Source organism: Saccopteryx leptura, chromosome 13 (genome assembly GCF_036850995.1).
Source record: "Saccopteryx leptura isolate mSacLep1 chromosome 13, mSacLep1_pri_phased_curated, whole genome shotgun sequence".
NCBI lineage: Eukaryota > Metazoa > Chordata > Mammalia > Chiroptera > Emballonuridae > Saccopteryx > Saccopteryx leptura.
This window is the reverse complement of record NC_089515.1, coordinates 20614212-20628943: the sequence shown is the minus strand read 5'-3', so window position 1 is coordinate 20628943 and position 14732 is coordinate 20614212. Positions and strand designations below refer to the sequence as shown.

Here is a 14732-nt window from a genome sequence, read left to right as displayed (position 1 = left end):
GAGGGAGAGGAAGGGACATGGTGACCTGGTGAGTCTAAAACAAGCTACCTATCAAATATCAAAAATCAAATAAAACCCTGAAATTGGCTCAGCAGCAATATTCAAGCAGCAGGTGAGTTGTAGGACATGTGTTGGAATCAGAAAGAGAAACTTATGTCCTGGAGTGTTTTCTGGCCGTGGTCAGATACGTTGGCAAAAGTTCATGACTCAGCCTCTTACTCTTGAGGTTAGATGAGAAGACCCTGGTAAGACCAATAGTTCAGGTATATAAACCCACGTGACTTTAATATCTATCTGGAGGTAGGGCCCAACAGACCTGAGGCCAACAGGAAGGACGCACCAGAGCAGTATGGAGAAACAAGAAGGCTCTGTGGAGTGGCGTCCTTACAGAAGCTTCAAGGAGAGCTGGGACTCAGGGGAGGTTACACTGGTCCCTAGAATAGTTGGGTCACTGGGGAGAGAACAGCATGGTGCTTAAAAAGCACAGGGTCTTCATCCAGACAACCCTAGGTTTAAATTCCATCACCATAACTTAATAACATGTAACTTTAGGAAAACTATTTAACCTCTCTGGGACTTTGTTCCTATATTTCCTACTTATTGCCCATCTTAAAAAGGAAAGCAAGGCATCCCCCACTAATGGACACTCTTGCTGACACTTTCCCATTAACGTTCTCCCTTGCTTTGGTAAACAGCTTCCCAGTCTTTCCCGGGGCATCACCATTCCTTACTTTGTGTCCATGTGGCTTACTGGAATTGATAGTATCCCCTGGTCTAAATGTGAGCACGTTACCTAATCAGGGCCCATAAGACTTATTCTCAGGAGTTTTCCTGGAGCAACAAGCAGAAAGGTTGCTGTGGAGTGAACCTGGAAAGATGTAAGGGGGAAGAGCCCACCAGGAAGAGAGAGTCTGGCTGAGAGTGAATCTAACACAGAGGAATTGGAGCTGAGTGATGGGGAGAGACCAAGGTGTGATGGCTTTAATGAGCCTCTGCACCCAGTGCAGCGCTGGTGAAGTTAGGCTTTCTGACTCTTCCAGACCCATGGGCCAATATCTCTCACTTTTTTTCCCCTAAAAACAGCCTGCATTTTTCTAACACATCTTGAAAATGAGTTCTGATCAATAAATTATTTCATATTATTGATTTAAGGCATGCTGGCACACAAGTGCTTAACAAATGTGACATGTCACAGATGTGAAATGGGAAGTCTTTCCCATTAATGGCATCGAACCAGGGGGAAGAGTGAGAATATGAATACATGTTCAAACATATTAAAGATGGAGTTTTCTCTCTGCTCTCTAATACTACTATCATATGTCCCCCCAGGGACATCACTGAAACCAGGCTGGTACCCTAGAATAACAGAGGTTCAGTGTTGAGCCAACTCTTTAATTTTCTATGCATGACTCAATCACAGGAAATATATAATCACCATTCATCTGTCTCTGTTTTCAACCAGTCCCCTATATGTCAGAAAAACATAATCAATAAGGTAAGTTTGAACCTATTTTTAATTAAGTGAAGCAGCCCTGAGATTGCCTTGTCTTTTGCATAGATAACTGATTGCTGAGAGGTTATAATTGAAACGGTCTTCCATTGCATTGACCTAAACTTGAATCAGATTCCAACAAGCTGTCATCAATCTCTAATAGCAAATTAGCTTTTGGAAGGAGCTTTACTTATGCAAGGCATTTGGGTGCACTAATCCTCTAGTACTGTGTTCCTCTACCATGTCAAACACTAATCCTCCAATACCATGTTCCTCTTTGATGTCAAATTCAGCACTTAGGCTCTTAACTACTAACCTGTTTAACAGTTATTACTACAGGATATGGGTGGGAAATAAGTCTTGAATGTGGGGCTGACCTTTACTACTGCAAACAAGAGTCACTGATCCGGACAGACCAAGTGTCAGAATGTGACTGTATTATATAGCATGTATTATGTTGGCTGAATTAAATAACTTTTCATTGGATCAAAATGAAGGTAAGAATCCCTAACTTGCAATCTTGTTATGAGAATCGAATGGTATGGTTTATCAAGAGCCTGAACCATTATAGTTATTTAACAGATCCGAATCCCTACTGTGAAACTTTACCTTGCTGACACTCAGTTCTCCCATCTGGGGTTTTTTTCCCCCCTTCATAAGAATCTATTCTATTTCATAACAGAATCCTTTTTTTTCCTTTTAGAAATCACCTCTTACCTCAAACCATGGAGTCTGACTGGGTCTCAACCCCATCCCCTAGTTTAGTTCCCAGAGTAAGATATGTGTCTGATCTACCTAATTAATGCATCACCATACAGAGCCCCGATTCAAGCAGGCCACTCAGATTCAATCCCTGGACACAGCGGGAAAGAGGCAGACTGGTTTGATGGGGAGTCAAAGCTGTTTGTATGTGCGACTTAGATGATGATGTCCCTCACTGTCACAAACTGGGGAAAACCAATCTGAGAATGAAGACAGGGGAAAACGAAACGAATAGAACTAGAAAGTCCAGGCCCTGGCCGGTTGGCTCAGTGGTAGAGTGTCGGCCTGGCGTGCGGGAGTCCCGGGTTCGATTCCCGGCCAGGGCACACAGGAGAAGCGCCCATCTGCTTCTCCACCCCTCCCCCTCTCCTTCCTCTCTGTCTCTCTCTTCCCCTCCTGTAGCGAGGCTCCATTGGAGCAAAGATGGCCAGGGCGCTGGGGATGGCTCCTTGGCCTCTGCCCCAGGCGCTAGAGTGGCTCTGGTCGCTGCAGAGCAACGCTCCGGAGGGGCAGAGCATCGCCTCTGGTGGGCAGAGCGTCGCCCCCTGGTGGATCCCGGTCGGGAGCATGCGGGAGTCTGTCTGACTGTCTCTCCACATTTCCAGCTTCAGAAAAATACAAAAAAAAAAAAAAAAAAAGGAGAAAGTCAACCACCATTAATGATATTGTTATTATTAGTCAGTAGGCACAAGACAATTCCTAGGGGCCAGGCATAAAACCAATCTGCAGGAAACATCTCATCCAATCAAGCAGGTATTATCCTCATTTTAAAGAGAACAAAACTAAGGACCTAGAAGTTAAGGAACTTCCACATGGTCCTTTACTTAGTAAATGGCAAAGCTAGAACTCACGAGTCAGCACCTCTGAACCCCTTAACCTCCAGTCTGTACTCGCTACCAATATAATTGATTTCTGAAGGGCGATATTATGGTAGGGTGTGTTTCATAATATGCCCTATAATGTAAATTGGTTTTGGAAGCAATTGGAACTCCTTGGAGCAATACTTATATTTATGTTAGTTCTGGTGGTACTAACAGAGACCACTGAGATAGTATGAGAATAAGATTTTATACCCCATAATTATACTACGATTGTCCATGACTACCTCCAGGAAAAAGTAATGCCACCCAAAATAAAGATATTCTCAAGTGTACAAGTTGATAAAGAAAAGATATAAATTCATCTTCATTTTTCTCTCTGGGAAATGCTATGTTACTCCTCAGAGTATCTTAACAATTCAATTTAGCACCAGAAACTGAGTCTCTTCCACACCCCCACAGCCAAGCTCCATGCAGAAATTATTAAAGGGGGCTTCTTTTAATTACTGATGAATAATCCTACACAGCCCCACAGTTCTTAAGTAATTTGAATTAACTGGTTTCCAGCTGTACGTCTAATATACATTGCTTTGCCCGACACTTTGTCTGCCAGCCTAAGGAAGTTGCACAGTCGGAAAATACAGACCTCTGGGTGGATAAAGACCAAGAGATTTTCAAGAACAGTCTTGTGCACTGTGCGATTTACAAGATCTCAGGCCCTCTCTGGAAAAACTAACTGAGCTAAGAGAACCCATGGGGCCTTTTCCACGCCCAGCTGGAGAGCTACACATGCAGGCATGGGAGCCAAAGAGCCTTGGGTTTTCTCTACTCATCTGCCTGAATGGGCTGGGTTTCCAGGGCTCTCTGCTCCAGGCCAGAAAGGAAAGCCAATGGGCAGAGGCAGCAGAGCCCTATGACTGAGTAAAAGCATACACGTCAGAGCCAGACAGCCTGCATTTGAATCCTGGCTCTCCACTTTCCATCTGTGTGACCTTGGCTAAGTGACTTAACCTCTCTGTGCCACAGATCCCCATCTGCTAATGACGATAATGCAAAGCTTACTTCATGAAATCGTTCTGAGGATAAAATAGCTTTGAAGAATGCTTATCAAACTGCTAGGGCTCGGATGCGAAGATGTGTCTCTCTGTTCCCAAAGGCAGAGGGTGGGAGTACTCTTTCTTTTTATTCAACAGGCAGATTGTTTAGAAATCGTACACAACCAAATGTAAAGTTTTTACAAAGATGGTCGTATTGTGATGTTTGGTTCCAGGGGCTTTGGTAGTCAGGCTTTCAGAGAGAAGACCCTCATTCGAAGAGTGGATATGACTCATTTGCAATCAGCACCCATCAAAGCAATGATGGGTCCATTCACCTCCTAATGCTGTATGAAAGGCCTGTGGCGAGCCGTATAAAACTGTGTACCACATGCCGCTTCCAGGGGAACATTCTCATCTTGGTTCCTTTTCCTCATCCAGCTTTTCAGTCAGAGTTTTTCCTTGTTCCTACGGGCATGGACTAAACTCTCATCCAGTCCTCTGTGAACTGTAACTTTCTCTATTCTAGTTCTGGGTTCATGGAGAGAGGTTTTCAGTACCTTGGAAGGACTAGAGGAAAGATCTGTCCCTCTCACCTCCTCACTGGTAAAGCATCAACGCCATTTGCAGGTTAAATTAGGAGGACCATGCGAATTCAGTCCTTCCTTTATTTATTTTCTGAAGCCATTCCATGCACACATAACACCAAGTGAAGCAGAAGATAAAAAACAAAAAGACATGAACCCTCTTTCCCAAAACAACTTCATCATTTCTGGGCAAAACAAATAGCGGTGCAGGGTGTCTGATGAGAGAAAAGAGGAGACATGTCAGTCAGAGAAGGGGGACTCGGTGCTAACTAGACCTGGATTCCTGGAGAAGGGAGGGTGGTGTCCGTGGGGAAACAGCCAGCAATCCTCTAGCCATTCCTGAGAGAGAGCAGTCATGGGAAAGAGGTCTCTTCTATGCACGAAAACCTCCCTGAGCTGCAAATGTCTCTTGAGGATGGGAGAGCAAAGATATTCCATATGGAAGTCTCTACGTGTTATCTTTGACCGGATTGTTTTTGCAAATGGCTTTGGCTTTCACTTTTTCAGGCAGCTTCCCTTGTATCTTAAGAGATTTTTCTAATGCGCGTCTTTGACTTTCAACTCCCACGGGGGCTTGAGGGCAGTGTTTGAATATGAAAAATATAAAAGTGCTTTCCTCTCAGAAGTACACATAAGTTCAAAGACTGATGAGAGGCAGTGTGACTTCAGGAGGAGGAAAGGGGTGACCCCTTTTACTGTAATATTTGCAGGAAGATCATTTGCTCTGAAAAGGTCATTGCCTCGATGATTATGAATGATGTGAACAAGGCAGAGTTAAACTCTTGTCCCAGCTAGTTCTTTATAGCACTGTTTATACTAGCAAAGTCTGAAAACAACCTCAATGGCTTTTCCATGGGCAGATTAGACACATTAGGGTAAGGAGTCACATCTTTTGTCAGGGGTTGGGTTGTAAATTCAAAAGGGAATGTGAAGGAATGTCAAAACTACATTAGAATGTTCCATACTTTGTTCTCACTCTGCCAGGATCTCGGCCTTAAGAAACACAGAAGCCAAAAGGAACTTGTGTTATTTCCCTTCTTGTCAATTTTCATCCCGCCACTGCTATGAGGGGAGGGCACCTCTGTTTAATAAGAAAGATGGGCTCAAGCAGTTAAAAAAAAAAAAAAAAAAAAAGGCCCAGGCCGGTTGGCTCAGCGGTAGAGCGTCAGCCTGGCGTGTGGGGGACCCGGGTTCGATTCCCGGCCAGGGCACATAGGAGAAGCGCCCATTTGCTTCTCCACCCCTCCGCCGCGCCTTCCTCTCTGTCTCTCTCTTCCCCTCCTGCAGCCAAGGCTCCATTGGAGCAAAGATGGCCCGGGCGCTGGGGATGGCTCCTTAGCCTCTGCCCCAGGCGCTAGAGTGGCTCTGGTCGTGGCAGAGCGACGCCCCGGAGGGGCAGAGCATCGCCCCCTGGTGGGCAGAGCGTCGCCCCCTGGTGGGCGTGCCGGGTGGATTCCAGTTGGGTGCATGCGGGAGTCTGTCTGACTGTCTTTCCCCGTTTCCAGCTTCAGAAAAATACAAAAAAAAAAAATTTTTCTCTGCCTCTTTTTCTTTTGCTGCCTGTCTCTGCCCTTCCCTCTTTCCCCCTTCCCCTTTCCTTTCTCCTCTTCTTTCTCTCCCCACTCATATCTCTCTTTCCCCTCACATCCCCCCACCAACACACACAGTATATTTTCGTACATTAAAGAAGCCTAGGATTCACCTCTATATCCCAATCTATTTCCTTAGAGTAAAATGATACTTAACCATTAAAAAAAAAAATGATGACATGCATCGTTAACTGCATCCCCTCAAACAAACAAAGAAGGCACGGAACAGCATACACAAGCTAACACGTATGTTAATGCAAATTTATGGGCTGAATGGTTTGCCCCTCTCAAATTCATATGGCGAAGCCTTACCCCCAAAGTGATAGCACCTGGAGATGAGGTCGTTGGGAGGTTATTAGGTTCAGATGAGGTCGTGAGAGTGGACCCCAGGATGGGATTAGTGCCTGTATAAGAAGAGAATGAGACTGAAGCTCGCTCACTCTCGCTCTCCCATGTGGCAGGTGCTCAGTGATTGGTTGGGGACTGCCACGCCTTTCTTCCTCCTCCCTTTTGTAATGGGAATGTCAACCTTATGTATATCCTACTATTGTATTTTAGATGCTCAAGATTCATCTCATTTCACAAGGTGACAGATCAGAGAAATTTTGTCTGATCAAGGAATCATACTTTGAGTAGCACCTGTATCTGATTTAAACTGCACATAGATGAGACATTGAATTTTAGCCTTTAGAGGTGATGTTGGAATACATAAAGACTTTTGAGGCTTGGATGGAATAATGTATTTTGCATGCGAGAAAGATATGAATTTTGGGGGTGCAGGGTTGGGAATGTTATGGACTGATTAATTGCCCCCAGCTCATATTTTGAAAACCAACTCCCTGGTGTGATGGGATTTAGAAGTGGAGCCTTTGGAGGTAATTAGATTGAGATGAGGTCATGAGGGTAGAGCCCCAATTATGGGATTAGTGCCCTTATAAAATGAGAAAGAGAGAGACCAGAGTTCTTTCTTTCTTTCCATCATGTGAGAACACAGAAACAAGACAGCCCTCTGCAATATCCTGCAATATTCTCTGAAATACTCTGGCCTTCTCCAGGAAGTAAGTATGTCAACACTTTGATCTTGAACTTCCCCGAATTCAGAACTGTGAGAAATAAATGTGTTGTTTAAGCTATTCCATCTATGTCTTTTTGTTAAAGCAACTAAGAATATATTTGGTAATTCCTAGAACATTTCTGGAAGGATATGTAAGAAATTAAAAATATTGGTTGCATCCCATATGGTAAGGAGAAGGTTTAGGAAACTTGAAATCAGGAGTGGGAGGGAAGATCTACTTTTAGGTTAAATAAGATCTACTTATTTACAATGAAAACCTCTATTTGAATATGTAACAAATGTGTGCATAATACTTTTTAGTAATAAATATCACTATTAAAATTTTGAGAGTCTCTCTCACAAGTCTCATCAAAATATAACAAAGCAACAGTTACAAAGCATCTGCTGATCACTAACCTCAGTGATCTCTTTTGGGTTTATTAACACTTTGAGTAGTATGAACATTCATGTACGTCCTCTCTCAAAGGGTTAACAAAAAACTCACTACTCAAAGGGTTAAGTAATTTGGGACACAGCTTTAATATTCCCTTAAAATGTTTACCACGCCATTGTCACATTGTGCCCTAGGGGGACGTGGGTATGTCCCAACAGAAACAGACCTCAAGTGAGAGCTCTGGTGAGAAAAAGGATCCAATGCTTATTTATGAGGTGATATCTTAATATCCTACAAAATAAAGTGAGACTTACCAGTAGAACCTGTTTGGTACAACCCCTTCCTGGATAAGCTGCCACCTTCTCCCAAATTCAGCAGAGCTGTACAACTGTAGAAAAAGAAATTATTTAGCACCGTGACCCTATGGTACATCACACACACAGACATCAGTTCATCAGTTATAACAATAATAATAGTACCTACCACTTATTGCGCATCCACCGCAAGCCAGGTGCACCCTCATCAGCTCTACTCCTCACATTCGTTCTGTAAGGCAGATGTTAATGTGTCCATTCTACAGATGAGGAAACTGAGGCTCTGGAATATTAAGTGATTTGCTGGAAATCACATGCCCTCTTCATATTAGAATGCCTGGGGTTCACAGCCCTTCCTGCCTGGTGACAAAGTTGGCTGAACACTTGAGCTAGAATAGGCAGATTATTGTGTGGGATACACAGAGTGCAAAGTTTAGACCTGGCTCTGAAAGAGCAGGTAACAGAGCCTGACTCTGAACAAGGTAATGAGAAACACACGAGGCAGCCAGTGATAAAGGAATGCAGAGGAGGAGACTTGGCTGCCAATCATGGATGCTGCACAGTCGTTGAAGAGACTCAGTGGGGATCTGAAGAAATGACAGCATCCAAACTGACACAAACAGGACAAGCACTACTCACAAAGGGAACAGCATAGGTCAAAGTGGGGAGATGTCCAGGGACAAGATATGAATAAGCCTGGTTGATCTAAGTCAAGTTTCGGTGAAAATGTTGAGGGCAACTTGGAAAAGGCTTTGAATGGAAGGGTAGGGAGACTGGAATATATCCTGTGGGCAGGAGGAGCCAATGTAAGCAGTAAGTAGGAGAACGTCAGGCTGTAACTATAGCCCACATTGACTAAGTTCTTACTTAGTTATCCAAGTGCTTCTCGTGTACTATTTCATTTAAACCACACACCATCTCTGTGATATATGAATTTATTACGAACAGTTTACAGATGGTTGTATAGCTGGTAAGAGTTCAAGTCTAGAGAAACACTGCTCATGAGACAAGGTCTAAGACCTCCACTCTCCCATCCCCGCCTAATGCCTCTTTTCTCCTACATCTTGCTCTTCCTTGCTCACACGACACCCCATCCCCTCTCCAATAATCTCCACAGCACCATGGAACCCTCTGTGCCTCCCGAAGTGTCCTCTGATGGCAGCCCAGAGATCCCTGCTGCTGTAGGCATTCTGGTTCCCATTGGTCACTTGGCTATTGTTTTGGAAAATAGCATTTGGAACATCTTTTTTCTGCTGTGTGCCTGGTCTGTAACCACTCACAAACCCCAAACTTCCACCATTGCAGTTGCCACATCCCAGGGTGAATGAATGCTGAGTCCCTGTGTGCTGAGTACCTCGATTATCAGCTTTGTCCTCTCTCCCCTGCCCCAGCTCTCAACAGAGAGTCAAGCATCTCACCAAGTGACTCACCAAGGCTGCAGGTGCACCAGCCATGTCCAAGGAACCAGGAAGTGTAAGTGAGTAAGTACTGACCCTAGAAAAATCTTCCTACACCATGTGTCCATTGGATCAAAACATATCCGAAAGCCAAGAGAAGCTAAAATATCTGGCTGCTACAGCGAGCAGCTCGAATGGCTCTAACCATACAGTATTTGGGTATCCAGTCAAAGAGACTCTGGCTTTCTTCTTTCAAGTCTTATTATTCTTTATGCCCCATCATGTCTGGGGAAGAATATCTTCCTGGGCACATCTCATGCTTGATTCATTTTAAGAGTGCTAAGGAGAGAAGACGTAGTTCTGTTTATAAAGATAACAGAGGATGGGCGGCTCACTCTTAATTCAAACCCAAGCAGTCAGAGTATGCATGGCAGACTTCCGAATCCCTAACCTGTCCCGAACACCTTGCATTGCAGCATGAAGGTGGGTACATCAACAGCAAGCACCTGATTTGGAACTGTCTGCTCCTCTCTGTCCTCTTACTCTTTTTTAAAGCCAGAGCCACATTGTTTTGCATGAGTTTAAAGCAGGGGTCTCAAACTCAACTCAGCATGTGGGCCGCAGAGCAAGATCACAGCCATTCGGCGGGCTGCACTAGGTCACAAAACGACCAGAAACTGTAGTTCGTGGATTAGTCTGCGGGCCGCAAAAAATTGTTCAGCGGGCCGCGAGTTTGAGACCTCTGGTTTAAAGGGAACAGAGTTCACACCATTGTGTGTGCCTCTGTCTATACACACACACACACACACACACACACACACACACACACACACATATGCATATTGATATATACTCACATACAGCAGAAGGGCAGTTTAAAATAATAATTCTGTGCGAAGGCTAAATCACATCTATGCTGAAACTCACAGAGAAACTCTGAGCTCCTATGGCTACACCAAGTGATGGCTCCCCTGCACCCGCGCGGAATTCCTCTCCACGAGGAGTTGTTGGGTGCCAGCAGCTGCGTGTGTGTTTCTTTTTTCCCTCCATGCCTTTTTAGATTGATCCCTCTAGGCTTGGCTTCCCACCTGTGGACCAGACAGGTATGTCCCATAATATTTGTTTTTATCTTCTTCGAGGGGCTGCTTTGTTATTTGTGAGCACCCAGAGGCCCTGTGAGCAGCAGGTGTACCAAATTACCCCATAACCCGAGCCTCTTCTAGGCAGCTCAGTGACGCCCTTCTCAGCTTCCTCTCTCGAAAGGTCCCCTTCGCCTTCCTATTCCCACCCAGGCATCTTCACCCTGCCGTGACTCCATTTCTGCTAGCCGTCCCAGCAGAGGTGGCCTCAGAATGTGCCTGCCTCCACGACAACCAGTCACCTGTGTAGGCCCAGATCAAGGCCACCTGCTCTGTGAACCCTCTGCCCCCGAGATTCGCAGTGGCCTCTTTTCCAAAGAGGGCTGGTGCAGTCCCCGTTGCTCTCCACGACAGGACACGTGTTTCTGTTGAACTTTCCTCGTAGCCTTTCTAGAGAGCCTTCTATGAATGCAAGGCAGAAATTCCTTCCTCTCCAAAAATCATCTTAAAATAGCTGAGACCACACCCTGCATCTTCGGTGGGAGATCACAGAGCTTTTATATGTCAGGAACCTCCCCCCCTCTATTTACCAGGACCTAGTACATCAATCATCAAGGGGGGAAAGGACTGATTTTGCACCATGCAATTCCCTTAGTGATGAATCTACCTAATAAAATACCCAGATTTCTCGATAGATGGACAAAGGAAATTTATCAGAGTAACATGTTTTGCTTCCATAAGTCCATAGCTAGAGGACGATACATTAAAAAAGAAAAAAATGAATAGAAACTATAAATATTAGCACCTTTGAAACTGCCTAGGATTTGCAGCCAGCAGTTCCTGCATATTCATTCGCCCCTAGACAAAGTCGCACTGTGTCCTCCACTAACCACTCCAGAGATTTACCCCCTAAGAAGTTAATCGTCCAGCCCGGTGTTCTACCAAGAACAGGAAAATGACTCATAGCCATTCAAGTTAATGTGTTAATTAAACCCGCAGAGTCTGACAGCCAAGTTCTCCGCAGAGAAGGGAATGGTGTCAAAGCCTTTTCCCCAACAACTCCGTCTCAGCAGCAGTAGAAGGCTTTGCATTAGAGTAAGTCGATGTTCTTTAATAACAGTCATGGAGTCGGCAGCACCTAAGTAAGATTTCTGTCCCTCCCTGTGTGGCCCCACAGTGTCTGTGGCTGTCAGGGCACAGAACGGAGCTCCAGCATCACTGGCTGTTGCGTCAGAGACAACGGCAGCAGCGTTCCCTGACAACGCTGAGCCTACGACCAGAGGACACTTGAACCAGGTTTAACAGAATGATGTTCACCCGTGAACCTTATGTTGTGAACCGCACAGGGTGATTCATGGAGGCACTGGCGTTTTGTTTTCGTTTGGCTAACGCTGGTGCAAAATATTGACAGAAAGATTGAAGGCGCGGACATCTTATAAAGGGAGTGGGAAAGGCTTCAAGGTGGAAACTCCTTCCTCCCTCAAAGCATTCTGAACTAGCTGAGGTCACCTCCCTGCCTTAGGAAATGTACCGCAATGAATTCAAGCCTGATGCTCAGTGAGGCTTGTGATCTATCAGCAGCCCCGGGACCTCACCCTCCACTCTGTCCCTGTGCTGGTCCCGGGCTGTCAACCATTCTCCTCCCTGCCTGCCACAACCCTCTCCTGAATAGTTTTTCTTTTTTCTTTTCTTAGACAGCTCTCACATTGGATTGTTTCCTTGCCATCTGCCTTTGTTGTAAGGAGAGTGTAGGTCAAAAACACAGTTCATTGCAAAGGATGTGACTGCAAAGGTTAGTTTGGGTATGAGCTCTTGACCAATTGTTCAATCATCTCTGGGGCCACCCTCAGGAGGGTGAGGGGTACAGGTTCCAGGGGAAATACATAGAGGGGCGCCACAGGAGACAAACAGCTTGAGATTCACGGCTTTGCTCTGGATATCTAACCTACAGCAGATGAACATGGACAAGGTGAGAGAAGGGGGCATGAAAGCGCCTGTGCCCAGCTTGCATTAGCCATCTCCTCGCCATTCCCATTTGGGTGACATCCCCTAGAAGAGTACTGTGTTTCTTTGAAGAGAAATTCAACTTCCTTTTTTTTTTTTTTGTATTTTTCTGAAGCTGGAAATGGGGAGAGACAGACAGACTCCCGCATGCGCCCGACCCAGATCCACCCGGCAAGCCCACCAGGGGCGACGCTCTGCCCACCAGGGGGCGATGCTCTGCCCCTCTGGGGCGTCGCTCTGCCGCGACCAGAGCCACTCTAGTGCCTGGGGCAGAGGCCAAGGAGCCATCCCCAGCGCCCGGGCCCTCTTTGCTCCAATGGAGCCTTGGCTGCGGGAGGGGAAGAGAGAGACAGAGAGAAAGGGGGGGGGTGGAGAAGCAAATGGGCACTTCTCCTATGTGCCCTGGCCAGGAATTGAACCTGGGTCCCCCGCATATCAGGCCGAAGCTCTACCGCTGAGCCAACTGGCCAGGGCCTCAACTTCCTTATGTTGATGCGAAAGCCTGCAATTGTCCCCCGTCCCTGGGAAGTCTTCTCAATGTCCCTAAGTTAGATCAATGCAGCCCCTCTTTTCAGATGGTTAAACAGGTACCCATTAGGTATTTTCTTCTGCAGCTTAGAAATCGGTCCAAAGACACAATTCAATAGAAGGTAGGACTGGCAAATGCTTTAAGTCTTTGGTTGATAGGATTGGAAGCAGTTCGCCACAGAGTTCCTCGTGGCGACTTCCCCAGTGGGGAGGCAGGTCCCCGGGTCTCCTCCACACAGGCTCTACGAGTGGCTTCCATGCTGGTGGAATGCTTCCCGCTGTCTGCTCTTTTTAAGGCTGCCTGCTCCTTCCTCTCTGCTTCTCTGCCCTGAACATTTCAGAGGCAGGAGGCCTGCAAATTGCACTTCTTGAAAAGGCTGATGGAAAAGCCCGCCAGCTCGGTTTTTTGCCACATCCTAACGCTGCCCTGGGTGGGTCAGGGTACGAACCCTCCTAGCCTCGTGCTTCTCCACTTCTCCCTGGAAGTCACTGTAAGTGAGAAAGAGTTGGGGCCTGCAGGACTTCAAGTGAATTCCTAATGCCAGGCCTGAGACATGGCGAATATCAAGCTCTCTCTCTTCCGCCAGCCTCCGCGGGAAGAGGCTCCGCCCAGAGAAAGGCATGTCCACATTTGGTCCTCTGAGCTGGAGAAGCCAGCGCTCACTGCAAAGGGAAGCCGTATTCTGTGGGACCTCAACGAATTCCATGAAACTTCACTAAATGCTGATGCGAGCCTCTTCCTTGGCTGGGTGGGTCCAGGGACATGCAGTGAGAAAGTTGTGGTGACCATTCCTGACCTGCGCCCTCCCCCCACCCCCCACCCCACACCAGATGTAAGCTCCTTAAAGAAAAAGCCAGCTTAGCCTGGACTGTGGTGGCACAATGGATAGAGCGACAACCAGGAATGCCAGGAATGCTGAGGTCGCCAGTTCGAAACCCTGAGCTTGCCCGGTCAAGGCACAAAAGACAAGCAACAAGCAAGCAATGGACAACTAAAGTGAAGCCACTATGAGTCAATACTTCTTATTCCCCCACCCCTCTGTGAAGTCAATAAAAGAAAACCTTTAAAAAAACAAACAAACAAACAGCTTATCTGGGTGATGCACAGTAACATGAACTATGGTCAGACTGCTCTGGTGGCTGATGTTGAACAGGAAAAGCTGGGAGTCTGCCAAAGCCTCCCAGGTGGGCCAGGAGGACAGTTACAATTTCCCAGCACAACCGTGTGGAAGAAGAACGCTTCAGGGACAGCGGGTCAGTCTGAGCACAGGAACAGAGCAGCCATGCGCAGGGCGGGCTTTCTGCCGGCCGGGACACCTACGGAGAAGTGACGTGGGAACACAGGCTGCAGAGAGAGCCTGGAGACAGGTCGGAGAGATGTCATCCTTCCCGAACTCTGGGAGCGAAGGTAGACGGATCCAAATGTCAACAAGGTCAGAAGACAGGCGCAAGCAGGAATGATAACACGTCACGGATTAAATCAAACTGTGCCCAGCCTGGATCTATCAAATCTGTCCCTGGCCATTTCCCAGCTGTTACCGAAGTCTGTCACACGCCCCCCCCCCTCCCAGTTGGGTTTGGCACTTTAAGGCAGGCTTGGGGCACTGGAAATATGGAACCTGGGTTAAGTGGGAAGGAAGGGTCATATGTGAGCATGGGCCAGCTCCATTTACGGATACT

General features: G+C 46.5%; 1 protein-coding gene and 1 non-coding gene across 7 annotated transcripts in view; both read right to left on the bottom strand.

Moving 5' to 3' along the window:
• SORCS1 (sortilin related VPS10 domain containing receptor 1) overlaps positions 1-14732 on the bottom strand; it is a 578632-nt gene that overhangs the window by 179924 nt on the left and 383976 nt on the right. For all 6 annotated transcript variants that reach the window (XM_066354763.1, XM_066354758.1, XM_066354761.1 and 3 more), the window contains exon 5: positions 8045-8118. In XM_066354763.1, coding sequence (XP_066210860.1) covers positions 8045-8118 — 74 coding nt within the window. The remainder of the gene's footprint in view (positions 1-8044; positions 8119-14732) is intronic.
• TRNAI-GAU (transfer RNA isoleucine (anticodon GAU)) lies at positions 12923-12998 on the bottom strand. Its single transcript has one exon. It is a non-coding gene; the product is annotated as a tRNA-Ile (tRNA).